The sequence below is a fragment of the Phyllostomus hastatus genome, unplaced genomic scaffold, assembly GCF_019186645.2.
Source record: "Phyllostomus hastatus isolate PE091 unplaced genomic scaffold, TTU_PhHast_1.1 phas_scaffold_46, whole genome shotgun sequence".
NCBI classification, from domain to species: Eukaryota; Metazoa; Chordata; class Mammalia; order Chiroptera; family Phyllostomidae; genus Phyllostomus; species Phyllostomus hastatus.
Genome location: NW_025334032.1, coordinates 9085090 through 9112748, shown reverse-complemented (window position 1 = coordinate 9112748; position 27659 = coordinate 9085090). Strand labels below are relative to the sequence as shown.

The 27659-nt window shown below is 37.3% G+C and overlaps 1 protein-coding gene across 1 annotated transcript; it reads left to right on the top strand.

Annotated features, from left to right (window-relative positions):
- The first annotated feature begins 6902 nt into the window (after window positions 1–6902).
- On the top strand, window positions 6903–27442 carry SLC10A2 (solute carrier family 10 member 2). Its single transcript, XM_045821511.1, has 6 exons — window positions 6903–7425; window positions 14479–14597; window positions 18570–18658; window positions 19682–19857; window positions 22551–22708; window positions 25346–27442. Exons 1-6 carry the CDS (start codon window positions 7049–7051, stop codon window positions 25471–25473), a joined length of 1047 nt encoding a protein of 348 aa, XP_045677467.1. The 5' UTR covers window positions 6903–7048; the 3' UTR covers window positions 25474–27442.
- Window positions 27443–27659: the final 217 nt, after the last annotated feature.

Sequence of the window (27659 nt, the reverse complement as noted above, 5' to 3'; positions counted from 1 at the left end):
ACATTCAACATGTACATCCTCCATCAAAAAATAAAAATAAAAAATGACTAGCTTTATGTTTTTTATTCCAAGCCTGTTTTCTTGTGTTTCATCAAGGGTGAGACAGGTTTATCAAACTGCAACTTAAAATTTAAATCTATCATTGACCCCTTCTGTCTTAACAAGGCAACTGGTTATTAATCATTCTATGTTTCTAATTTTAATTAGTATCTCAAATTCATTTCTGTTCCTCAATTCCATTGTTGTGATAGATACCCTCTGAAGGAACAAGTCCAAATGCTTTCACACATCACTCAGATATCTGAGAATATGTCCTCACCCTGCTCTATTACCAGAGTCACTAAGTTTCCCCAGCCTCAGCATCCCTTTTACATCCTTAAAGTCCTTTCCTTTGCTGCCATGCCATGAGAATATTGTGATGAGACATGATCTGTGTGGGGAGGAGGGGGAGTGTGCATACTAAGTAAGAATAAATGTCTGTACAGCCCTCTTCTCACTAACAATAGGAAGATGGCAAGACAGTGTGATATAAGTCACCTATCGTTTGTTTAATACCAACCCTGTGCCCAAATTGATCCAAGACTCTGAGGAAAATCCTCACACACACATACACACACACACACACACACACACTGGAGATGATATTCCCAGGTCTTCCATATACTCCTTATGTGAATTTGTGCAGATAACTCAATTCCTCTTAGCCTCAGTTATTCCATCTGTAAAATGGGGCTGCTAATACATCCCTTTCAATGTCATAGGCTATTATTCTATCTTTTATTGGCTGTGGGAAGCTGTTGCTCTGCTCCATGTGTCTTCTCATTCCAGGAACACATGAAAGATCAGCTCTTACTTAGGACTTGCCATTCTTTTGACAAAAGAAAAAGAAGGGGGAATGGACTGCAAATGTACAATGACTCTTAAGAGTTTCTGCTCAGAAGTGCCATACCCATCACTGTCACCAACATTTACTTGGCCAAAGCAATTCAAATGGTTTTAACACCCACACTTAAGCTATGCTCCTTCAACAGGGAAGCACTGTGAGTCAATTTCAACACGTGTGGCTATCTAATTTCATCATGGGGAAGTAGGAAGCAATTAAATTGAAGTCACTAATATGTCTACCACCAGGTATGTCAGGGATTCCTAGGAATTTACTACTCACCAAGGTTCTAAAATGTACCGTGCTTTTCATGGAAGGTTAGTGATAGGTTACTAGAAAGAGATTATGTAGTAGAAATAATACAGAAGAAATGGTGACTTCCTTCATGAAATGGCAATAACTTGGATGCCAAAGATTAATGAGGAGTTGTCCTGGCCAAGTTGCTCAGTTAGTTGGAGTGTCATCTCAATGCTCTAAAGTTGGTTCAATCCCCAAGCAGGACACATACAGGAAGGAACCAGTGGATGAATAAATGAGTAGAACAACAAATCAATGTTTCTCTCTCTCTCTCTTCCTCTTTCCTGTTCTCAAGATCAATAATTTTAAAAAGAGTAATAAAGATATAACTTATTCTTGGACAATGTGGAGAGAATAGTTACTAGAGTTTTATCAATAGAACAAGAATAGTATGTACATATTTGTGGTTAACATTGAATTTCTCACATTAACGTTTCCCACTGTTTTATTTGAAATGTATCTTAGGTCTCCTATTTTAATGAATAAAATTTAATCATGTTTTTATTTTAAAAAAGAAATAAACTAAAAATTGTAAATAACTAAAGTTTTATCAAGTTCACAACAGACAGCAGGAGATTCGAGCAAACACATAAATCAGTTTTCCACTTTAAGTTTATGGGTTACTAATGAACTAAAAAGGACACAAACAGTGGCTTCTGTAAGGAGGATCTGCATGAAGGTTTATCTAGAAATGATTATCTAAAATCTACCTTATTAAAGATTTACAGGGATTAATGTTTATAGACATTTTTAAATGTTTAATTGACAACAAAATTACTAAGCCATAGGATGGGTAATAGAGCCAACCCTTGTTAAAATGACGGAAGTCAAAATATCCATCTCCTGCATGCCCTCCTAGTCCTTATCCACCCTCACCCCTGACTTCTAACCCTTGCTTTTTTTCCCACAGCACCTTCTCAGGTCTAATATTATCATTCTATCTCTTGCCTTCTGTAGTCCAGGACATACATCTTTTCCCAGAGTGTTCTTACCAGAGCAGAAGTGTTGTTGTTTTTTAAAACTTTATATGTGACCCTTTTAGTCTCTGCTCTCCTACACTCCAAGAATAAAGACATCCCAACATCCAATACCATAGATTAACTTTGCCTGTTTTTATGTGTGCTCCTGTGTGTCTGTTTTCCTTCACTCAACATTGACTTTGTCATAGTAGATCATTCATCCTAATTGATGTATAGAAGTATAGTGTGTGAATAGATCACAAAATATTTAGCCATTCTACTCTTGATAGACATTTGGATAGTTTCCAGTTTAGCCCTATTATGAATGGGGTTACTGTTGTTATAGTAGACAATTAGACATGAGCAGAATAGGAACAATAAGCCAGGTACAGAAGGTCACCAGGACAGAAAGCCTTGGGTATCTAGCTGCGGGCAGAACTGGGAGGACAAGCATTATAGGGTAGGACCTCACCCCCAGGGTGACTTTTCCTCTGCTAGCGTATTGCTGGCCATGTGACTTAGACCCCCTGACATTTTATACCACTGGCCATGCAGTTCAGACCCTCTCCTGACCTGTCTTCCCCTGGCATGTCACTAGTCATGTAGTAGACCCCCTTAGAGGAGGAACAGGGGGCCAGAGAAGATCCTCATACATCTCCCATACAAGCCTTTTCATAACTACTCCCTTAAGCATTAAGCCCTCAGGAAAATGAGGTACTAACACACATCAAATGATCTTGGGAACAAAGCTTTGGGTTTCTTGGTCACAGAGTTTTGGTCAAACTAAGGACGGCATCTAGGTCTTAGTTGTGTTTCAGCTCTAGACCCAGAGAAGCAAAAAAACCAAAGTGGGCTGACATTGGTTGTAATGACTAATGATCCTCTGCCCTAGAGCTGACCAGTGGAGACCATGGCCCTGAGGAGACACACCTGGAGCGCTGATGAATAATCTACTGAGATCCTCCACTGAGATCTCCAGATAAAAGCCCTTAAGACAAAAGACCCAGTGCTCAAGCTCTCTCTCTCTCTCTCATACCTGCACCTTTTCCTACCTCCTTCTTTCCCCAGGCAAGCTCTCCCTAGTGTATGCCTGTGCCTTTCTCCTTCTCCTTTCCCCAGGCTAGTTTTCTTTGCTTTCTCTCTCTTAAGCTCCAATGGCCCTACTTTCACCTCTGTAACTTGTTTCCTGAGTCCACACAGACCAGCTCACTCACTTTTCCATGGCTCACTTTTTCTACCCCTGTGACTTTCCAAATAAACTTGTGTTTGTATTTGAGTTTCTAGGCTCTAAATTCTTTTCTTAGCCAAACTCAGTGACCACGGTCTAACAACTGATGCCATTCTCCATTAATACTATAACATTCTAGTTTGCATCTGTCTGGACACTCAATTTACAGATTTGTTCAGACCTTTACCTAGGATTAGAATGACTAGGTCATAGGGCATGTATATATTTAGCTCTAATAGTTTTTCAAAGTGGTTGTACCATCCTCCAGAATTTTTGAGGCTTCATATTCATTCATAAAACCCTTAATAGTTGGCACAGTATTTTCAAATGAAATGGACCTAGAATGCATATCTTCTGATTCCAAGTCCAGTGCTTTCTGCACTCAGTAAATTTAATCCCTTCTTTAAACACTACTTTTCTCTCTCCAATATTTGCTGCCTTTTTTCTTGAACACCACTCAGATAGATGAGTGGACAGCTAGTCATTTATGGGCCATTCTCCCCGAGGTATCTTTGCCTCAAAGATGGTCAGTGATGACTTCAAATAATAACTCTAGTTGTGGGATTTTCAGGTCCCATAAAACTTCAAGGAATCAGAAAGAGGAGAGAAGGAGACCATTTCAGTCACAAGGAACAGTTGAGCAAAATCACTCAAATCGCAAATGACTGCTAACCTCAATAGAGCAATACCCAATGAAACACAATAGGAAATAGAAAGCTCTTCTTTTATCATGTGAGCTTTAGGGAAAACACTTTGGAAAGGTGTTAAGCCCTTACTTCTTCAATGTGATACACAGAAACCAAAAGGATTCTTGAAGATGGCCTGTCCCTGAGTTCAGTGTATGGAGAAACTGAGCAGAAAATGTTGAGAAAGATGACAATGGAAATCAAGCCCCAACCTCCTGATGGCCCACTCAGGTGTGCATCTGTTTCCTGATTCTGTGTTGTAAATGAAAAGAATGGTTTTAACATATGCAGATGTTTTCCATTTATCTTGGTCTGATGCCTGACTTTTCATGCAGTTGAACTTAATGATACTAGTTAATTGTGAATCACTCTAATACTTTCATATAAACCTCTCAAGCCTAATGTGCAAATTTATGTAAAACAATGCAAAAATTAGAAATGCATTGGCACATTTTTAAACCAGAATTGTAGCACTCTGTCTAGTCAAACAGACTGCTCATTTGCAAGGTGTCTATTTGCAAAGCATTCTGCCCCTGGGAGGCTCAAATCTCCTTAGCAAGTCAGTGGTCTGAAATTTGAGAACTTTGTTCTGAACCTGCTATCTGCTCTCTTCACTTTCTCCTCACTGCTTCCAGCAGTGTGGATAAAAGGCTAAGTAGAATTTCACCCAGCAACTCCAACTATGGCCAGAACCTAAAACTCATCCTGGGAAAAATCCAAATTGCTCCCTTCAACATACGAGACTCAAATTTCTTTTTGCAGACTTGATGTGGCCTGTTTGTGGATAGGCCTTGGACCAGCTTTTGGACTCTCAGTAGTTTCTGAGGTTGAAGCAAGGCAGCTGCTTTGAAAGCTGACCAACACTACAGACATGTCAGGCTCTGGATTCTGCAGTTCTGCACTCAGCCTCATTCAAGCTTTGGGGAAAAGAGCCAGCACTGACAGTTCCCAAATGCATCAGCAGGGGGCACTTGTGACTCATTGACCCAAGGTCAGCTAGCACCAAAGCCAAGAAGTGGGCCAAAGATCAGTCCCAAGAGATGCTGGAAGGGGGCCAGCAGGGCAGGGCCAAGTCATTCTACAACCAGCAGTGGGAGGGGAGCCCTTCTGAGAATTACCTAGCTAATCATATAGCTGTGGGAGTGGAAAGGGTGATGGGAGAGAAGGAAGGATCTTCTAGGAACTGGCAGTCAGCCAAGGCAGAGCTAATGGCAGCCCTCCCGTGCAAGATAAGGCAGGCAGTGGAGGCTGACAGCTGAGAAAGAGCACTCCTGGGGCAGGAAATGCACCAAAGGTGAGTGTGAATCACTGTCGCCTCTAAGAGGATGGCTCAGGGTTTTCCCAGCAACTCAATCCCAGGTTAAACTGACATCATCCCTGAGGCCCCTAGCAGCTGGGACATTTGACTCCATCCATGTCTCTGCTCAATGGCCCACTCCACTGCCAACAGCTCATGTCTACTCAAGTTATGCAAAAGGTTTATTTTCCATATTAAATTGCTCTGTAAATGCTGCTTTCACATGTGACCAGTAATAAATTCATTTTTCACCAGTTTGGATAGTTGTCATCTCCCTCAACACCAGTATTCTAAAGTCTTGATACTTGAAGTGTGGTCCCTGAATTAGCATTATCACCCTCAACTCTGAGCTTGTCAGAATGCAGACATCTAGGGCCCAACCCAGACTTCCAGAATCAAAATCTGCATTTTAACAAGACCCGCAGGGGATTTGTGTGCACACTGAGTTTTGAGAAAATCTATTCTAAAGCATTTCTCTAAATCTCCACCAGGCCAAATTGGGTTTCAGTATTTCCAGTTAGCAGCTGGGTAACCTTGACTAAAATACTTCATTTCCTCAACCTCAAATCCTCATCTGTAAAATAAGGATGCTAATGTTACTTAATTTAAGATAATTAAAGTGAATAATAAATTAGAATTTGTCCTATAACTTGTGAATAATGATCAAAATATTCAATTTTATTCTTATGTTGCCTCCTGACTAAATGATTATATCATAAACTCCTGAGAACAGGACACAGTTCCCCCTCTACTTCTTTTTTATCTTCCCTGTACACCAAGTGCAGTGTTCTGCTCACAATGAGGTTGACTATTGGACATTTACAAAAATCAACTTCCCTTGTAACCTCCAACTGCCTCCCCTTTCCAAAAAGAAATTTCTAATTTCAATACCTGACTCCAAGCACAAAGAGCACTTGTCACTTTGACCTAATCCTCTGAGGTTCATCCCTCTAAATAATTGTGTTGTCACCATCTATAAAGCACTGTGTTACTATGGCAACTCATACATAATTGAGGGTGGCTCTCCTAGTCAGCTGCCCTCCCATCAGACTGTATGAAAACATTCTATCCTCCCACCTGTTTCTCGAACTTACATACACTTTATGAATACTACAAACCAATAGTATTGATACAGTAAAAAAACTACTGGAGAAGGAAACTGGAGGTTTCAGTTCAGGGTCTGACACAATTTTGCAATTTACCTTTCCACAGAGTACTTGACTTTTCAGGACCACCACCCCACCCTTATCTTAAAGGAGATGAGTGAATAACATGATTTCCTATGGCTTAACCCCTCTAATGTTCTCAATATTCTGTAATAGCTGAGTATTGTTTAACTGAAATTATTTAACAAACCTTCCCAGCATTAAATATTAACTAAGATCTTTTTATATGGCATGGTTCATTACCATGTCAATAAATGATTAATTATAATTCTCTGTCCGGACCAATAATTTGGCAGGATTTTCATGATTCATAATATGTACTGTGTTGTAATGTTACCTCTTGAAACTGACATACTAGCATTTATTGTTTTTTATTGCCTCTCTGAGGTGGTTTTTGAAAGAGACACCAAATGACAGGTTTAGAAAGGGTTTAAAAGTTTGACGTGACTGCAGTAGGCACTACTTACCTAGTGGCAAGTGGAAGATTGGTGCTTCTGTGGATTTCTGTGACCATTTGAGCCAAAAGCCAGCAATGAATAATTCAACAAGCTGTTCGGCCACTGCAACAATTTGCAATGGTTCATCCTGTGTGGTACCTGTCAGCAATTTCAACACCATTCTAAGTTCGGTCTTGAGTACCGTCCTGACCATTCTACTGGCTATGGTGATGTTCTCCATGGGTTGCAATGTGGACATTAAGAAATTCCTGGGGCACATAAAGCGGCCGTGGGGCATATGCATTGGCTTCCTCTGTCAGTTTGGAATCATGCCCCTTGTGGGATTCATCCTGTCGGTGGCCTTTGACATCCTTCCCATCCAGGCCGTAGTGGTGCTGATCATGGGATGCTGTCCTGGAGGAACTGCATCCAATATTTTGGCCTATTGGGTCGATGGCGACATGGACCTGAGGTAAGATATCTAAATCTTCCTATACTGCTATCACTTTGAATTAATCTTTCAGAAGCCTATCGCATTGTGAACATCTATCCGTTCTGCCACTGAATGAGGCTACAACTGGGAATTTAAACAGAAGGGAATAAATGAATTTACTCACCATCCTGCATAGCTGAGATTACATATTAGAATTTGTGGATTACATTTTGTGTTTGTGTGTGTTTTTTTAATCTAACTCAGTTAAAAGGGAACTGGATAACTGATGTTTATCTTTGGGAAAGATTCAAAGTTAAAAAAAAAAATCTTTTCCAAGCCCCATAAGCTACAGTTCAGGAAGTTTTCCTCTCTGGTATTGGAAAGAAAAAAACAACTACTGTGTGGTGGGGAGTTACTCTGAGTGCAATTATGAAATAGAATTGTTCATTAAACATTAGAACCTATGATGATACAGTCAACTCCACCAAAAACAGCTAGTTCTTTGGATGAGCTTTTTCTTGTCATACAGACTAAGAAATAATTTGTACATTTGTTTCTCTTCTACTGGTATTAAAAGAAAAAAACTACAAAAGCTTCTTTTTTAAATTATGCTTACCTCACCATAAAATAAACAGAAAATTGTTTCTCTTCTTGCCAGAGAATAAGCTACATTGCAATATTTTCCCAATTCATCCTACGCTAGGCTGAACTAGCACTAGGGAAAAAAAATAATAGAAATACAACAAACATTAATATGATAAGTCTGAGAATTTTAATGCTGGAAGTCATTTAATACATTTAATACACAAATGTCTTTTTTCTTACCTCACAATTCCTATTTTCCTGTAACAAGTATGAATTTCTGCAAAAAAGGTCAGGTGTATATGTAGTATGTGCTCATTAAACACTGTATACCTGGCATTCAGCTTAATCACCAGATCCTATACTAGGAAGAAAGAAGCTCAAAGTGTAGAAATGTAACCATTGCAAAATGTAAACTATTCCAGGTTGATCCAGTGCCTAGTGAGTGATTGGGAGGCAGACACCACATAGTTGGTGCTAATTTCACCATGAGTTTTAGAAAAACCATGGAAATTATATACCTTCACAGTACATATTTTTCACATAAGAAAATACTGTATCTTCCTTACAACAGATTTTTCCCCTAAGGAAAGTCCTGTAAAGAACAAAGGATGGCAAGTGCTGTTCAGATTTAGTTAATTTATGAACCACCATATACCAATAAGGTCTTTTTAGACTTTAACTTGGTTTGACCTGTGTATGGGCATACAGAGTTGAGAATTCTAAAAGCTTGTTGATGGGAGTAAACTAAATTGAATATGGGACTTTGATTTCCACTAAACAGCTTTGACATAACACTCATTAACCCTTGAATAATATGGGTTTGAACTGTGCAGGTCCAGTTACATGTGGATTTTTTTCAATAAATACTGTAAATGTATTTTCTCTTCTTTATGATTTTCTTTTTTTAGATTTTATTTGTTTATTTTTAGAGAAAGGGGAAGGAAGGGAGAAAGAGAGGGAGAGAAACATCAATTGGTTGTCTCTGCCCCAAACCAGGGACCTAGAGTGCAACCCAGGCATGTGCCCTGACTGGACATCAAACCAGCAACCTTTTGGTTTACAGGCTAGTGCTCAATCCACTGAACCACGCCAGCCAGGGCTCTTTATGATTTTCTTAATACCATCTTTTCTTTAGCTTACTTTGTTGTAAGAATACAGTATATAATACATATAACATACAAAATATATGTTAATTGAGTATGCTATTGGTGAGAGTCCTGGTCAAGAGTAGACAGCTTCCAATTATTAGTAAGCCTTTTCAGGAAGTCAAAAGTGACACATGGATTTTCTCCTGTACAGTGGGGTGTGGAATCTGTGCCCCTAAACCTAATAGTTATTCAAGGGTCAGCTATACTTGTAACTTTTTAACAAAATTGAAGGGTCTTCTACTTCAACATAATGCCATGCATGTAGTTATTTTGTAAGATAGAAAGGTATATGTGATACTGGGTTGTTTGGCTCTTGAAACAGGTTCTCTTCTACCGGCCAAAACTGCAACACCCTAAATTTAAAGCTCCAACTTACACTTTTCTGTGGTTTTAAGGAAATCTTAGTTCTCTTGAGATGATTGTATAATCTTCTCTACACTTTATAACAATTCCTGTAAGAAACAATAATATTAAGAAATAAGAACCAAAAGCAAAATTTGAAAATGTATCCTTCAGCAAGACAAAAAAAGCCGTATAACAGGAGGCATGGCATGGAAAATTTTAATTTTCATTCTAGAAAGTGTGCACCCCACAGATCCCCTTTGTCTCCAAAATAACACCAATATGTCTCCAGTCCAATAGCAACTTCTCTAGCAATTTCATCTATCTAGACCTCAAACAAGACCCAGTAGAAGACATTGCATACCCAGAATAAATTCTACTTAATCTCATAAACTTTCCTTACACAGGACCTACTTACTCTCCTAATTCTAACACTCTATGGTGCTATTTCCCAGCCCAGAGGATGAGAAACCTGGAGTGGGGAGGGAAAGCTAGAGAGACAGGCCTGAGTCCCACAGCAGCAAATGACCCTGAAAGTTTGATCTTAAGAGAAAAAAAAACAAAGTGCCTCCAGAGTAAAGAGGATAACTCAACAAGCACAGTAGTAGTCTCTGCATTTCTTACTTAGGAACAAATACAATCACCCACAAGACATATATTTTAGCAGAGCTAATAATGTTTATCATGATGACCCATAAACATTACAAAGAGGTTAAGTTGTGTTATCATGTAAGATGATGACATTATACATTGCATATGTTAGGGGAAAACTCTTCAGTTATTTCTTTAAATCCAATTAAGAGAGTAATATGTCTGCTATTGGGAAACAGTTTTCCAACACTTTAATTCTTCTGAAGTGAGCACTAGATAACTAAAGTCTCCTGGTAATTTATTTTGATACAGTACTATCTACCATCTGTATTTCTAATTTTATCTTCTTGGAACTTTACCTTCTTCATTTCCACTTAAACTCTAGTAATGGCAGTCATATGATTGTTTATAGCAACACGTATAACTAGTTGAACAGATACCCTAACCCTAACACAGTGCCAGAAAAACAACTGTATTTGGCTTTAACTTTCCCAGATATGGTTCCTGGGAGAAGAAACAAAATAATCTTTTCCTCATCCCATTACCTCTTCCAAACCTGGGAAACCGTTGCATGTTGAAATCTCTAGTGAAGGGGGTGTGGAGAAGAAGGAAGAGAGGAAGGAAGGAAGGAACCACACATACAACAACAACAACAAAACATACACACACACACACACACAAATGAAATAACAGACCTCGCTCATTGGATCCTTGCTCATTGAAATATAGCAGGTGATATTGCAGCTCCTTCTCTAAATCCTCCCCTACTCTAGCCTAGAAAGTTCTATCTGATCAGTGCACAGGTACTTTCACCTATTCTAACTGTACAATGGGCACCTTATGCAGAAATTGTTGCAGGGAAAAATAAAAGTGACATTTTCAGGTGTATCTGCTGAGTCCTAGGTCCATAGTTCAGGGGACACAGAGACATCCACCTTCTTGTGTCTGCTTTACCCCCAGAGATTCCCCATTTTTGAATCTTTCCTTTCTTAGCAATGACATCAGCCATACCACACAAGGACTTTTCCTTCTCAAGTTCATATCCTTTCTTCAGTTTCCCCCAATTTTTCCACTTCTGTGCACTTTCTACACTGCCTTTTATTATTTTCTATAGTCAATAGTTTCTAGATATTCCTACCATATCTATTGTTACATTGTTCAGCTTCCTGTTGTTGTAGTTGTTCAAGATCCCTGACTCCTTAGTTTATCACAAATTTAAAGCAATCCTTCCCACTTCAACCACACAAATGTCAGCTCCTCTCTAAGAACTAACCCAACACTTTGATTTTTTTTTCTTTTTCCTCAGAGTAACCACATTTTGTTTCTCTCATGTAGCATCTATTTTTATTTTACTAGCTAATACTTATTGAGCACATACAGTGTAAGTACTCTAAATGTATTGGTGTATTTAATCCCCACAATAATCCTCTGAGGTCAGTACTACTATCTATGGCATGTCATAGATGATAAAATTAAGGTTCATAACCTTGACCAAGGTCACATAGTCAGTCCCATCAGAATCAGAACTCGAATCCAGACCTGTCCATTTGTCTCTGTCCAGACTCTTATCCTTTCTTCAGCATTATTTTTCTACCACATATACACTTTCTAGCATCACCCATACACACTCCTTTTAATATTTAAACTTGGTGTTTCACTTTTAGTATGATTAAAATCTTTTGCATTTCTTATCACTGACTTCACCAAATTCCCCAACATTCACTGAATTGTCATTCATTGCTTTTATTTCCAAAAGGTAAAGTAATTTTTTCTGGTAGTAAATAGACCTAAAGCTGAGAATTAAAGACAAGAGCTTTTTTTTTCCTTACATTTTCTCTCATTTTAATATAAATTCATAGTGGTATTTCTATTACTGGCAACTATGCTCTTTATAGGACTTCAAATTTCTTTCATATAAAATGATTTTTTCTTTTACTAATAAGTTCCCCAACATTGCTTCTTAAAATTATTTATCTGTGAATTTTCAACTAATTTTGAGTGGTTTGATGGTGTTCTCTTATTATTTCAAACATTGACTTCCAGTCACCATTTCTCTTGCCTCCTAGCAGCACCTCACTGTCAAGATGTCCATGAAAGCTGAACTATTCCTTCTCCAGCTCCTGTCTTATCCTTCCTGTGGCCTTTAAAAAACTGCTCTTGCAAAACCCAAAACCATAATACTACTCATAAATTGTCTTAGCAATAACTCAGAATTTAAGCTTTCATAAGGAAATTTCAAATAAAAACAAAGGAGAAAAACAGAATTCCTTCTAAAATTTTTCTCATAGTTTAAAGCAAAAAATTCTCAGGCTTCTCTTCACTATGATCCAGGTAATGAATACTGCTTTCTTCCATCACCACTTTCTCATCTCCACTCAAGAAAACCTATAGGACACTCTGGACTAAAAGTAATTTAATTATGGGATAACTTTATTTTTAAAAAAGATTTTATTTATTTTTAGAAAGAGGGGAAGGGAGGGAGAAAGAGAGGGAGAGAAATATCAATGTGTGATTGCTTCTCACATGGCCCCCACTGGGGACCTGACCTGCAACCCAGGCATGTGACCTGACTGGGAATTGAACTAGCGACCCTTTGGTTCACAGCCCGAGCTCAATCCACTGAGCTACACCAGCCAGGGCTAATTATAGGATAACTTGAAATCTATTCTCATTTATTTTAAAAAATAAAAGATTAAAAAAGAGAATGGCATAGAAAGTAAGAAAGGTAAGGAGGGGAACATCTTTAGCAAACCCCATATTGTAATTTTAAGTAGAACAAAGTATAATTTATAAGAAATTACCTTACTGTGCCATAGAACACTGCCTTAGCATTTTATTTTGTATATAAATTAAGTTAGCCTGTCACCATAATCAACTGAACTTCTTAGAAGTGGTTTACATGTACTCTAGCACTGATTGTTGTTACACTGCTTTAGCTCTACTAAGACAAGTATTTTTTCCTAAATTGTTTAAAACACATTTTAATTGAGGTCATTCCTGGTTTTTTATTTAAAAAGTGATTATTAGGGAAGTTAAGCCCCCTGATAAACACTGTTCATGTCCTTTATTTTGCCAAAACTTTGCTAAGTTGGATGCATTGAAATGAAATTTTTTACCTGCAGTTGTTTTCCTTAGCATTTGTAAGGTAGTTGTTTTGTTATTTCTTGGGGAGGAGGCAGGTGGTGCACATAACTTGCATCTTCCTGCAAGTTTATATATAATACCTTTACAAAATTACTCTGCTAGTCTCAATGCTATAGCTATTAGAGAAAGAGACTACCAGAAAAATTTATTGAATTTCCTGATTTGGAATTATGCTGCAATATAGCATGCATTATGGCTAGATATATGATAACATCAACTAGCTTTTAATGAGCACCTTGCATTATTGTAAGTACTGGACTCACTGGCTCAGTCAGTCCTCATAGTCTATGAGGTGGCAGTGATTATGATCTTCATATTACAGATGAGAAAATGGGCAAAGAGAAGTAAATTGAAGTAAAATAACCAAAGTCACATAGTAAGTGGCCATGCCTGCTTCCAACCCAGGGAGTGCCTTAATGTCTGGCCTAATTATTTTAAGGCTCTGGTCTCTGAGCAAAGAATGTACCCTTGTATGCAGAGTACTTTAATGGGAGCAGGAAGACTCATTACCCAAAAACTTCTCTTCCATCTACTGTCGCAGTATAGAAAATAACACCATTCCATATTAATCTTCCCATGTCAAAAGTAAAAATCCACTCACTTAACCAGGTCCATCACTAAAACATAGATGCTGTTGGCAGAAATGTACCAGACCCTGGTTCTTCTGACTACACACTTGGTATTTTCTTAGCAGAAATAGAATCCAGGACTACCTTATCTGCTTGTATGTTTTCTTTGTTTGGGGGAGAGTCAGCCTCTCTTCTTTTCTCAAGATATAAGCATTTGGGTCAATAATTTGTCTCTTTAAGGAAATACACTGAAACCTCCTCTCCTGGACATGAATTCTCCTCTAAGGACCCAGGGAGGCCCATCTCATCCCAACATAGACAGACATTGTGAAGCCCCTGATGTTTCTTGTGCACAAATCTGTTTACTGTTCTCTCATTGAAGGTTCAAAGGCAGGCATGTCCAAGCACAATTGATCTTGTTTAATAATGAGTTTAAATGGCCATTAAATATATTCTCTATTTGTTGAGAACCAACAGGGAGGAAGGGATGGCACAAGACAGAGTAGGAAGATACCAAATACAGATCTCACCATTTTGCCCAAGGCTGAACCCTGCAGAAACTGGGGTGCATGTATATTTCTATCCATCAGACTAGATGGTGCTGCTAGTTGAGACAGTTTTTTGTAGGACTTTCTAATCATGAATTGGAAAATGAAACAACTTCTCCCCTAGAAAACTTAGGTGGACATATCAACCTACCTGTTTCTTTTCAGCGTCAGCATGACTACATGCTCCACGCTGCTGGCCCTGGGAATGATGCCACTGTGCCTCTTAATCTATACCAAAATGTGGGTCGACTCTGGGACGATCATAATTCCCTATAATAACATAGGTAAGTCATTCCTCTGCAAGATTTCTGAATATTGTTATTCTACTCTCTGCCTATCCCTGGCTACATTCTCAGGCCATGCTTCGACCCAGCTAGTATTTATCTCTTGCACCAGCAGCAGTTTGTGCCCAATTAGGATTTCATTACAAGTGAATCCTGCATTTGAATTTGAGTTGGCAGAATCTGAATTCCAAATCTTGACACCACAAGAGAGCCTGTTTTTCCCTCCATTGAAATCATCAAGGAGAGGGGCCAACTTAAAGGGTCCCCTGGCACAGCTGTCTGGACCTTAGGAAGACAAGTTGCTATATTTCCATTAACCCACAATGCAACTAGTTCATAAGAACAAGAATTTTCTCCCAGACACTTAGCCTGAAGAAATACAAAAAACATTTCACCAATGATTCAAATATAGGACACCCAGTAAGCAATCACAAGTGTAGCAATCGGAAACTACTATATAAAACATATTGCTTATAACATTTAGCTGTGAGCCACATCTTGATTTGAAAGTTGATTTACTGGCACAGTCTGGCACTGATGCCCAGGAAATCAAATTTGCTAGTTATACCTCTGTCTCCACTCATTTCAACTCCCAGATATTCACCCCCACCCCAACGGAGCTCTTTTCTATTTCTGGAACAATAAATGATGGTGGAAGACTAAGTTGTTAGTGTAACATGGTGTCAAGAAAAAGATGATTCCTAGTCTATCAAAAGCAGACATTTCCCATAGAACTATCATATCAAGAATGAGATGTAGGGAAAATAGTACATCAGTACCAGTTACTAGATACATTACATGATAAGTAGTCTGTTTTCAGCTGACCTTGGAGACAAATGTCACCCTGATGAGCTGCCTCAAAGAGGTATATAGGTGTCCCATTGAAGGGAGCATTAAAGCAAAGGCTAAATAATGACTCAGCAGGATGTTTGTAAAAGGCATTTCTGTTGACATGGGAAGCTGGAATGGATGACACCTAAAAATCCCTTACTTTGGAAATACTAACTGTGGACAACTATACTGTAATATTTTCAAATAATCCCTTCTCTCTCCCCATGCCATCAGACCCCCCCCCCAATAATTTAATTAATTAATTAATTAGAAATTTTTAAGTGGTTCTCCTTGACACACAATGTTCAGTATGGGATTTCCCTGGTCAAGGCCGTTCTACTGACTTTGGGAACTCCTCCAAATCAGACATAATCTCCTACTGCAAACAGGTTTTAGGTTTTAGGATGACCTGCATAACCACCTACCTATGCTCATGCTGCTGAGCTCTCTCCCTGTTGCCTTGGGCAACACCTTCCTTAGGGTTAAGAAATGCAGTTTGCTTGAGTGTTATAGATTGCAGGCCTCTCAAAGAACTTGTCTGTGGAATGAAGAGCTTTAATTCTATATTACTCTATGTTTTTTAAAAAGATAAAAAAAAGCATTTAAATGAGAGCTTGAAAACCAAAGTATTAATTCAACTTACTCTCCATTCTGCCTAAGCCTCTTTCCAACCTAACCTTCTTGCTATTGGTTTCCTAATCCTTTAATGTATAAAGCAAACAACTTAAATTCTTCAAAAGAAGTCATCACTACTTTTTAGATGAGGAAATTGAAGTTCAAGGTAACTTTTTAATTTGTCCAAGATGACCAGGGAGCTGGAATTAGCCCCCTAGAGTGCTCTACTCTGCTCTGTGGGCAGGACTATTTGACATAGGTTCTACACAAGTGCTCACCATGCTCTGAGGATTCAATAAACACCACTGAGCCCTTTCAGATGATGACAACTGGGTGGAGGAGGAGGCAGATTTACAGCTGGTCCCACTGAAAACCCACTGCAGCAAGTTGTTCTACTACTCTTTTTTTTAAGATTTTATTATTTATTTTTAGAGAGAGGGGAAGGGATGGAGACAGAGAGGGAGAGAAATGTCAATGTGTGGTTACCTCTCACGTGGCCTCCACTGGGGACCTGCCCCACAACCCAGGCATATGCCCTGACTGGGAATTGGACTGGCAACCCTTTGATTCACAGCCCACATTCAATCCACTGAGCTACACCATCCAGGGCTGTTCTACTACTCTTTACCCTACATTTGAGAGTATCCAGTACCACAAACTGTATATCTATTTCTCCACTTAGTTCTCATAACACTGTAAGAGAAACATAATTTTACCAATTTCACAAACAGGGAAACCAAGGCTCAGAGGGCTTAATAGATCTGCATAGTTCTCACAGTTTTTGAATAAGGTCCAGCTCCAAGATTACCTGGCTACAAGTTCTACCACATGACTCCATTCACCATTCTCTTTCATTCTCTTTTCTTCTTCTATCTTTCTTTCCTCCTTATTATCTGCTGTGTAAACTTGATTAAATACCAAGTTATGATTCAAATAGTATAACTATAAGCAGATAAGTAGATAAGCATTTGACAGAAAACACAAACTTATGAAGAATAAGAAAAACAAACAGAGCCTGAGGCAAGAAAAAAGCAGGATCTCTAGCACACTGGGGAGTAAAGAGTTAGAACAACTCACCTCTCTAGGCAGGAATCACACACTCTAAGTGTGAAGGGTAAAGAGTGTCTTTTGCAGTCAACTTGAAGTCCCGGAAAAATTTTATCTGGCTTCATTTGGTAAGGAGAGGAAGTCTGCCATGGATTTCGGCAGGTGGTCCTGCTTGCCTATTTATTCAGTAGCCTTGGGTTGTCCCAAAGAGATAAAGCCTCTCAGAGCAGCCAAACATGGGAGTGGGCTGCTTTATCACAGATCTAACACATTAAAAAATATATTACCAAAACCTAACCACACATATTCCATGCACAGTATTTGTACCTAGATTTAAGCTACCACAGTACAATCACTTCACACAATTTAGGGAATAGTCTGGGGACCCAGAGGAGGAAGTTTCCTCCCAAAGTATCAGGATGTAAGGATACTCAATGGAGATTTTTCTGAGGGCTCTTACCAGTCGGTATATCTATAAATGACCTTCTACATATCCATTATTCCACCATTTTCTCCTGATGGCTCTTCACCATCTTTTTTTTGTCTTGCTATTGGTACCCTTAGCCACCAGAAGGCTACAAAAATATGTGTTTTTATCACTAGTATATTTATTTTAAATTCAATATTACAGATTTGGATTCTAGAATCTGTTTTCCAGTCCTAGTTCAATCTGCTCTAATACTAAACAACATGTGCTTTCAGAATTTCATTATTCAATTTCACTTTCTCTTATTGATTTAAAAGAATGATAAAAAAAATGGCCCATGAGCAGCTATTGGACAAATAAGTGTTCAATACGGAGAAACAAACCATATTGCCCAAGAACACCAGTAAATTTAGTAAGATGAAATTGAAGCATGACCCTTTTATCTGGCTGGGTGAGCACATTCCTGCAAAGGATTATAATTACTTGAGACATTACCAAATATATTATCTTGCAGAAACTGTAAAGCATGCTTTTGGACCTATTCTCTCACATCTCTGCTTTAGATTTGAGTCAGTCTTAACTAGAAGTGATTAGCCCACCAAAAGTCTGGAGAAGTTCAAACTTTTTCTTTTACTACTACACCATGAAGTAACAGACAGATATAAAATATTATCTAGGTCTCTCCAAGAAATCACACACACATACACTTTGAACAAAGTATTTTCCCAGAATATAAAGATCCAAACACAAACTAAGTCAAGATTCTGACACACTGAAACTAAAATATAATGATTGGCAGTATAGGAAACTCTAAAAAATTAATCTAGGAATTAGGGAAAGGATTTATATCAATATTATTAATTCTCTCCAATAATATTAACTTTTTTACTGATGTGGATAAAAAAGGAGAGTTTGTTTGTTTTTATTCTGTTTTGTGTATCTGAGAAGGACTGATACATTACCTAAACCTTTCTTCAGGCTGTTTACTCTTTCGTTTTCTTCTTTACTTGTGCTGTGTCCTATTGATCAAATTGCTCTTCTGTCAATTTTAGGTACATCTTTGGTTGCTCTTGTTGTTCCTGTTTCCATTGGAATGTTTGTTAATCACAAATGGCCCCAGAAGGCCAAGATCATACTTAAGGTAAGTGACCCATGTCATAGGCTGCACAGTCAAATGCACCACAGTTTGAGTTGAATAAGTCTTTCCAGCTACTACATTGGTTTTCTTATCATAGCATAAATCTAATTCGGGAGGGAGTGTTACATTAAGTTGTTAGACATGCAGCCCACTCTTCTAGGATGCCTTTCCTTACTCCAACTACAGGAAAAATTTCTATTTACCCTTTGAGATGCCCAACTCACACATCACATCTTGGTTTTACTCTACTCTGTTCTCCCATAGCATTTTACTTTTATCTCTCTTATATGGGTTTGTATTATAAAATACATCTCCACAATGGTCTTAAAATAGATCATATCTTTCTTATCCCTGTATCTATCTGGCTAATTCAGTACCAGGTAATTAGTAGGTGATACATATAATAATCTGTAACCATTCATTTCACTTCACTAACTATAGCTAGATAATACGGATATGGTAAAGATGCTATAAACATCAATGACACAGATATATAAACATAGAGACATAGTCATATTTCACTGATTAGGGGGAAGGACTTGGTTGGTATTCTCTGGACAAAAAAAGTTCAAAAATCTAATTTTTTTAATGTGAAAGGGAGAAAACAATAACAGCAGTGGATTTTTTTGCAGAGTTTTTATAGAGTTTTACATCCATTTTCTCATTATGGTAACAATCATAAAAGGTGGCCAGGACAAGATTTTGTCTTCAATTATAGATCAAGAAGATTCAGAGAGGTTTCAAGATTTATCAAAACAGGGAGAACAGATGTGGAATCTGGGAGCCAGGTCTTCTGGGTTTTATTGAGTGGGGTTTCTTCCTCTCTGACAGGAATAATTTGCAAGCTAGACTATCTTCTTCAGGTTACTCTAGCATGGAGGTTATATGTCCTGTTATTTTCCTAAAAATTAGGACATGAGACAAGCATGTGTTTCTCGTGGGCTGACCATGGCCATCAGATAAGGAATATACTAAGAGGAAACTTCACTATCACAGTTGTTGGGTTTGTTTTTGTTTTTCTTCCAGATTGGGTCCATCACAGGTGCAGTCCTTATCGTGCTCATAGCTGTGGTTGGAGGAATACTGTACCAAGCTGCCTGGATCATAGCTCCTAAATTGTGGATTGTAGGAACAATATTTCCTGTGGCTGGTTACTCTCTAGGGTTTTTTCTGGCTAGGATAGCTGGTCAGCCCTGGCACAGGTATGGTATTTTGATAAAACTGACTGGGAACTTTTTTCTGTAATAGCTATCGTATTACTTTGCTAGTGTTGCTGTAACAAAGTATCCCAACTAGGTTCACCTATACAACAGAAATTTATTGTCTTACAGTTATGGAGGCTAGACGTCCAAAACCAGTGTGTAGTAGCACTGGTTTCTGAGGGATGTGAGGGAGAAACTGTCCCAGGCCTTTCTCCTTGTCTTGTAGTTTGCCATCTTCTCCCATTTCTCTTCACATTGTCTTCCTTCAATGTGTGTCTCTAAATCCAAATTTCTCCCTTTTATAAAGACACCAGTCATGGTGGATTAGGATGTACTCTAATCACCTTATCTTAACTAATTATATCTGCAATGACCCTATTTCTAAGTAAGATCGCATCTGGTAGGATACAATTCAACTCATAACAACTATAAATAAATACTGATGACAAATTCAAAATCTTCCAACTGTAATAACATTTACCCTATTTCTAAATGTCATTTTCCCCTAGATTATGTAAGTCTCCCAGAAAGAAAATACTGTCTCTCTTTTCCTGAACTTCTTTTGGACCACACCCTATATAATGCAGGTTGAGCTCTTCCACTGTCTTTGTCCTTATTCTCCAAGTAAAGTAACATTAACAAAAGCACAGAGTTTGGCCTTATAATAGATGAGGGTTTTTACAGCCAGCAATAGGATGAACACATTATCCAAAGGTGCTATTAGAATGGGGTTTATCATTTATGGGTTTGATATTGAGCAAAAACATTTCCTCTCTGACTAGCCCATCTAAGTCAATAGGCAGAGGAAAGTGCCAGTATGTAGGTGAGGCTGGGAAAGAGAAGAGACACTGTAAACAGTGGAAAGAGTGTGACATGAGTCTCGTCAACTGGGTTTGCACTCTGACTGACCACTCACCAACTGTGAGACCTTGGGCCAGGCACTTATTCTTTCTTTGACTTTTCTGTTCTGTAGAATAAGGGCTGGAACAATTGTCTTGAAGATTTTTTTTATCAAGATTTAATGATTAAAAACAAAATTAGCCATAACTGTTGTGACTCAGTTGGTAGGAGTGTTTCCCCATAAACTGAAGGTTTGAGGGTTCATTGGGGCACATACCTGGGTTGTGGGTTTGACCTCCAGTTGGGGCACATGCAGGAGGCAATGGATTGATGTTTCTCTCTCACATCAGTGTTTCTTTCTCTCTTTCTTTCCCCCTTCCTCTTCTCTAAAAGCAATAAAAAATGTCTTAGGTTGAGGGCAAAAAAAGTTTTTAAACAACAAATACTCTGTCTTGCCTGCTTCCTCTAATGGAACAGAGTGAAATGAACCTCTTTTGACATTCATGGAACACCAGGATAAATGAGCTGCTCCTTTTACATATATATTTTTAATTTATATATACCTGCTTTTAATGTAATATATTTTTAACATATACTTCTATTTATATTAAATATATTACTTATTACTAAATGTTATATGATATATTAAATATAAATAAATATTCTCTATGCATATATATATCCATATATACATATGGATATAGAAGATATATAGATATAGGTATGTTTTACCACTCAGGGGATAAAATAAGCCATCTGGTATTCATTGCTTCCCTGAACAAAAAGATGTTATAGTCTACAGGGTTTTATTTTTTTTCTTTAATGTAAAAAGGAGGAAACAACAACCATGGCTTTTGCTTGCATATTACTTTTTAACTTATATAGTTTTATATCCATTTAATATCCATCATAACAATCATGAAAGATGACTAGGGCAAGAATTGACCTATGTACATATGAGTGTAAGTATCTAGAGAAAATATTTATTTTTATAATATTATATAAGTCATATACTTATTCTATATAAACAAAATTATATGTTGCATATATACATTAAAAACATACCTACATATATTATATATATGTACTTGTTCTCATTATATGAAGTCTTTCCAGAAAGTATCCAGCCATGTAATATGAAAAATAGAGACATTTATTGAAGATACAAGAAACACTGTATGTAGGACAATGACACCTCAGTTCCCTTCAAAGTAGGCATCTTGTGACTGCACATCATTCTCCCAATCACCATCTCCTGCTTCTTCATATTTTCCTGAATCTAATTGATGGTCTGAAATAGCTTCCCTTTCAAAGGTGATTTTAGTTTTAGGAAAAGCCAGAAGTTGCAGCGCACCAAACCTGGGCTAAGTCCTGGGTGATTTGATGTTTCACTAAAAAAACCCCGCACAAGACCTGATACATGAGCAGGTGCATTGTTGTGTTGGTGCCACCAATCACCAGTTGCTCATAGATGTGGCCTTCTGAATTGTCCAAATAGTTTCCAAGAAGGAAAATTCAAGCTTAATGCAAAATTTGATGCAGATTTGTTGCTTTACTAGCTCAGTCATTTTTTAATTTAATGGCCACACAGTACACACGCTCACTCAACCACATCTGCCGCCCCCACTGACTAGTCGTCATTGTTCACACATGCACACTTCAGTCCACTCTCTTTGGCTGCCAGATTACATCAATGTCACACAAACTGTTCTCATTATATTAACAATGGCTGGGCTTTTTCCAGACAGACCTTGTATCTGCTTTTAAAGTAATACAATAACAAAGCAAAGCAAAACAAAACAAAACAAAACAACAAGAAATAAAAACATATATTATCTTAACATTTCTTTCAGGTGCCGAACAATTGCTTTGGAAACAGGAATGCAGAACACTCAGCTGTGTTCAACCGTAGTCCAGCTCTCTTTCACCTATGAGGAGCTTAATCAGGTCTTCACCTTCCCACTCATCTACAGCATTTTCCAGCTCACCTTTGCAGCAATCTTCTTAGGAAGTAAGGAATAATATTAATCACATTTCATTATGATGTTCTTTGAAAAATCTGAGGTTTACTAATATGGCTTTTTATTAACAACCTTTTTCTGGCAATGAGTTAAATAATTGCCTTTTTCTGGCAGTGGAAAAAACCGGTGGGAAAAGCCACCTATAATATTATCATGACTTCTCTACTGCTGATGAAATTATTGTAATTTTACCAAAAGGTTCTAGTAAAGATTATTTTTAAGTGTAAAGTAGTGGAGATTGATTCTCTCCATTGACTTTCTTTCCCTCAGTAGTTAGGGAGGCACACTGACCTGGTAGCACCGTGTTATTGTATGTCTTTCTCCATTCTTCCAGGAATTCAGACCTGGTCATTTTTTCAAAACATTGTGTTGATATGATTTATAAATATAGGATATTTATCAGAAAAAATGATATAAAAAGGATATTTAGCAGGCTAAGTTATATTGGGAAATAGCTATGTGTGTGTGTGAATATGTACACATACATTTTTAAATGCCTATATAGTTGAAACAGTTGAAGCAAATATGTTCTTTATTTCAAATACTAGGGATAGCTAACTGATTTTTAATTTTACTTGATGTAGTATATAGTGTTCATACATTAGCCCCTGTCACCTGCTTGCCTTTACCTTATTGAAACCTTTTTCTACATTTTGTTTTCCAAGGACTCATGATGTTTAACCTCTGTTTTTATATTCTACTTTTTTTAAAATACAGAAACTGCTCTTTTAAGTTACATGGCATTTTAACTTGGATTATATAGTGAAGGTGAAGGACAGAAATTATGTGAACATTGTTATAAAATTCCTAGAAATAGAGTTTTGTTTGGGCTCGGTTTTAAATTTTTACTCTAATAGGTATTCAACTTGCCTCTGGGTGCTAATCACTTTCTGCACCACTATCTTGAATGTCATTATCAAAGAACAGTTTACCTTTCTAGTTTAGGACTCACTGAAACCACTGGAAGCCTTCCTCTGATTTATCAACAATGCAGGAGACAGGGATTCATGGCCTAATTACTTTATTTTCTTGTGTGATACAGATATACCCATTTGGTACATCTTAAGACTTTCCAAATAATTAGCATATCTACTAGACAAGCCAGAGAAAGTAGACTGGTTGATAGGACAATTAAGTAGATCTGCTAGTTGAATAACTAACTCCAAAAGAATTAATGGATAAATGAAAGAATGATGAGGCAGGCATCAGTATAAGTCTTATCCTTTCCCAACTTTAGCAGTAAAATTTTAATTCCAATTGAATCCACACATTGGTTTGGAAAACAAGAAGTCATCTTTATTAAGCATATATAATATTTGGAAGTGTATTTTGGTAAAAAGAAATCTAAATTTGGTAATTAGAAATCTAAATATTTTTTGGAACAAGAAAAGGGAAGGAGGGAGAATAGGAGGAAGGAAGGAGAGAAAGAAAGCAATAAACAGTTTGGTTAAATAAAATCAATGGTGTACATATAAATTGAGGGCATTCTAGTTCAAAAGTGTTTATAATAAAAATGTTGGGATTTTTAATTAACCACAAACTCAATTCAATAGGTTCAATAATTCAGTGGCTTCAAGTCTAAAATATTACTAGAAGTGCAGGGACCAGCCCAAGGAGATATTTATCTTGGCATATTAAAATCTTTGAAGAAAGATATTGTTTCTCACAGCTGTGTATTATAATGATAGTTAATATTTTCTGAGCACTCACTATTCTCATAGAGCCATGCTAGCCACCTTACTATTTTATCTCATTTAATGTTTACAACTACCCTATGAGGTAGACAATATTATTATACCAATTTTAAGGGTGAAGTACTGAAATTTGAGGATAAATAAAGCCTTCTTTTCCCCTGTGAACATTGGAAACAATTAAGAGATAGAAAAAAATCAGATATTTAGATAGCAAAATCACATTTTTATTACAGACAAAACAATTAGAAAATATAGCTTGAAATTGCAACCAAATTGGCTTGTTTAATAGCGCCCACTTCCACCACTGTCTTACAGATGTGCACACAACGCACATATACACACATAAACTACTGGTGTCCCTTTGCAGGATACTCTGTCCAGATGAGCTGATCTCAAAAATATGCTGAGAAATAGCTACCACCAGAAACTAGCAGCTCTGTGTACCAGAGAATGCTGATTGGCATCATGATCACCAATCAGCCACCACACTCCACCCCATCCTCTTCTAATGAGAAGGAATGAATAAAGGCTGGGAGAGATGGAGTGCTATTCCAGCTCAAGTTTTCCCACATAGACTATTAGACCAAGGTCCTGGATATCACTCCTTAGCATGTACAATAATTATTGACTGCAAATTAACTGAGAGATGGTAGGTATGGAATAAATGTTTGCTACTGTTGCTGTTGGTGAATACCAACTGCATAAGTCATGGGAGCAAGTATTCTGTACAGTTGTATGCTAGGTCTTCCTGAAGTGCAATCATTCCTCTAATCATGAGTGTTCATGGAACTAGGAATGGTGATTGCTTTCTCTAAGTAGCCTCCGGCCTACAGAATGTGCAAACTGCTTTTTGGACCATAGCTTACAATCACTGTTCAGAGTTTGCAGCTAATTATTATCAAATTTGCTTAACGTCTTGTGTATTTTTTCTAGTTTACTTGTCATATAAGAAATGTTGTGGAAAAGACAATGAGGAATTTCTAGAAAGCAAAAACAATGAAACAGTCTCCGAGTCATCACTCTATAAGGTGAATGAAGGATTTCAAGCACATGAAAAGTAAACAAGTGGACAAAAAAGAAGAATTCTAAGGAATATGCTTCAGCTGTAATAATATTTAATTATTTGTTTTGATGGAATATTTGGTAGGAAAAAATGAAGTGAAATCTTAATTTCCAAATGAATCCATATATATATATATTGGTTTTGGTGCCAGAGATGGTGATCCAAATCTTTAATATGACAAATGTTTATATGTATATAAATATTTTTGTGTCTTAAAAATATGCCAAATAAATACCCTCAGACCTCAGACTAAACCTGCCAGAATTCCTGGACAGAACTTACCCAGAATTTCATAGCTCAGAGATGAGCACTTGACTTTTTGTATTATAAAATAGATCCACTGAATTATTATTATAGTGATTAAAATTTTCTCCAGTATTTACAATTGTTAAAAAGATTGAAATTAATGTCTTTCATTGACATATTATTTTGAAAATGTTGGAACCTATTTATATAACTTTGTAGTGTAACATGGACAAATATCTGATGTCTTGTATACAAAAATGCAGAAATTGTCACTTCTCTAAGTTATAATCCAAAAGCAAAAATAAGAGAAAAGTTACTAAATAGAATCTAGTAACCAAATTAGAATCATGACCATACTCATCACTGATATTATATACCCACTAGACTTCTTGCTTTAAAAAAAATGGCTTGAATTTAGAAAAGTGTTCTTAAAACCCTGGAGAGGAACTTCTCAAGGTTTGCCTGCATAAAACAGGTCCACATTGGCTAATATGACAGCTATTTGTTTCCTATGAAGCCTCATAGTAGGCATCATGGAACAAGGAGGTGGCAAGAATCACAAAGACAGTAGAAGTATTGGAAGAAACACTACTACTCCAGTGAGTGAATTCAATTCAGTGGGAGATAACAGCTAATATATGGGAAAGCACAAATAACAGAAACACACTTGAAATACATGACAAGAGTCTAATAGTTGTGCAGAAGTAAATAACAATAAGAGGAATGAAGTCAGAGAGCTGTGGGGGAAGTGAGTATTAAACAGTATTTGAGGAAAAAAGAGAACATGCCTAGGTCCATAAGAAGGAAGGGCCAGTGTCAAGTGAGTTCCTTGAAGGCTGTAAGTAGGTGTAGTAAGAAGAAGCAAGTGGATTTGTTCAATAGCAGCAGGGTATTATGGCAACAGGAAAACAACTGGCTGAATGTTGGGTTCTTAATTATAGTGTCTAATTTAATTTCCCTCATTCTGCAGCAAGATGCAAGCACATAACTCAGTTCACAGTGTTTTAGTTCCATTTTCCTTTTGGACATTTTTACTGCCTCATTGACTCCCTTTCAAATATTTTGGCTCCAAAGGGCCTTTTGCATTTAGATAATGTGAGTTTAGATCTGCTGGTGCACCTTGGCATTACAGGAACATGAATATTAACTCTTAATTTAGTTTTAAGAGGTGTGAGGATGCTGCTTTGCAATGTTGTAACATTTATACCTTTTTTATACAAGATTCACACTTACAATTTAATAATACCCATATATTTTTCTATCACTAGACAAATATATTACAAGGGACTAGGGACTTCTGTTAAAGATAGTAGGGGAAAGGTGGTGCACATTTTCTTATTAGGGAAAGTTAAAGAACATGATTCCAACAGTGCAAAAGGAAGACTTTTGGTCTATTGTGAAATACTTCCTATACTTTCTTCATCAAATAGGTGACAAGACAGGTGCACTAAAAGCACACTATGAATTCTTATAATTCCCACACACCCAAAGTCAAGGGCCTGGATGCCAGCAGCTACAGCAAACAGGTTTTTCCTCCCTGCTGATCAAGATATGTGAGTGAAAAAGAACTTGGCTTTCTTAGATGATGTGGTGTCTTGTGATTTCTGTTTTCTTTTTTTCCTAATGTGCTAGAGGGAAGAAAAATAGCTGAGCTTTTAAAATGACAGTTCTGTATTTTTAAATGACTTTGAAAAGCTGAATAAATTATGTATTTTATTGTTTCTGTATGATATTAAATGAGTATTTTATTTGAAAGGCTTGAATAAATGAAAATAATTTTTGTAAAGTTTTGTCTATTTGAGTCTTTGTGACAACTGTCAAGATTTCTTTACTATTCAATTGTAGAGTGTAAATAAGGTGAAGTTCCTCAAACAGTAAATTGTTCTTTGAAAAATACTAAAAAGAAACTCTTGATTAAACACTCTAGCCCTAGCTGAT

Coding starts and splice junctions, on each gene's coding strand:
- SLC10A2 (XM_045821511.1), top strand. CDS start 7,049: ATGAATAATTCAACAAGCTGTTCGGCCACTGCAACAATTTGCAATGGT. Junction 7,426..14,478: donor GATGGCGACATGGACCTGAG/GTAAGATATCTA, acceptor GTTTCTTTTCAG/CGTCAGCATGACTACATGCT. Junction 14,598..18,569: donor AATTCCCTATAATAACATAG/GTAAGTCATTCC, acceptor TGTCAATTTTAG/GTACATCTTTGGTTGCTCTT.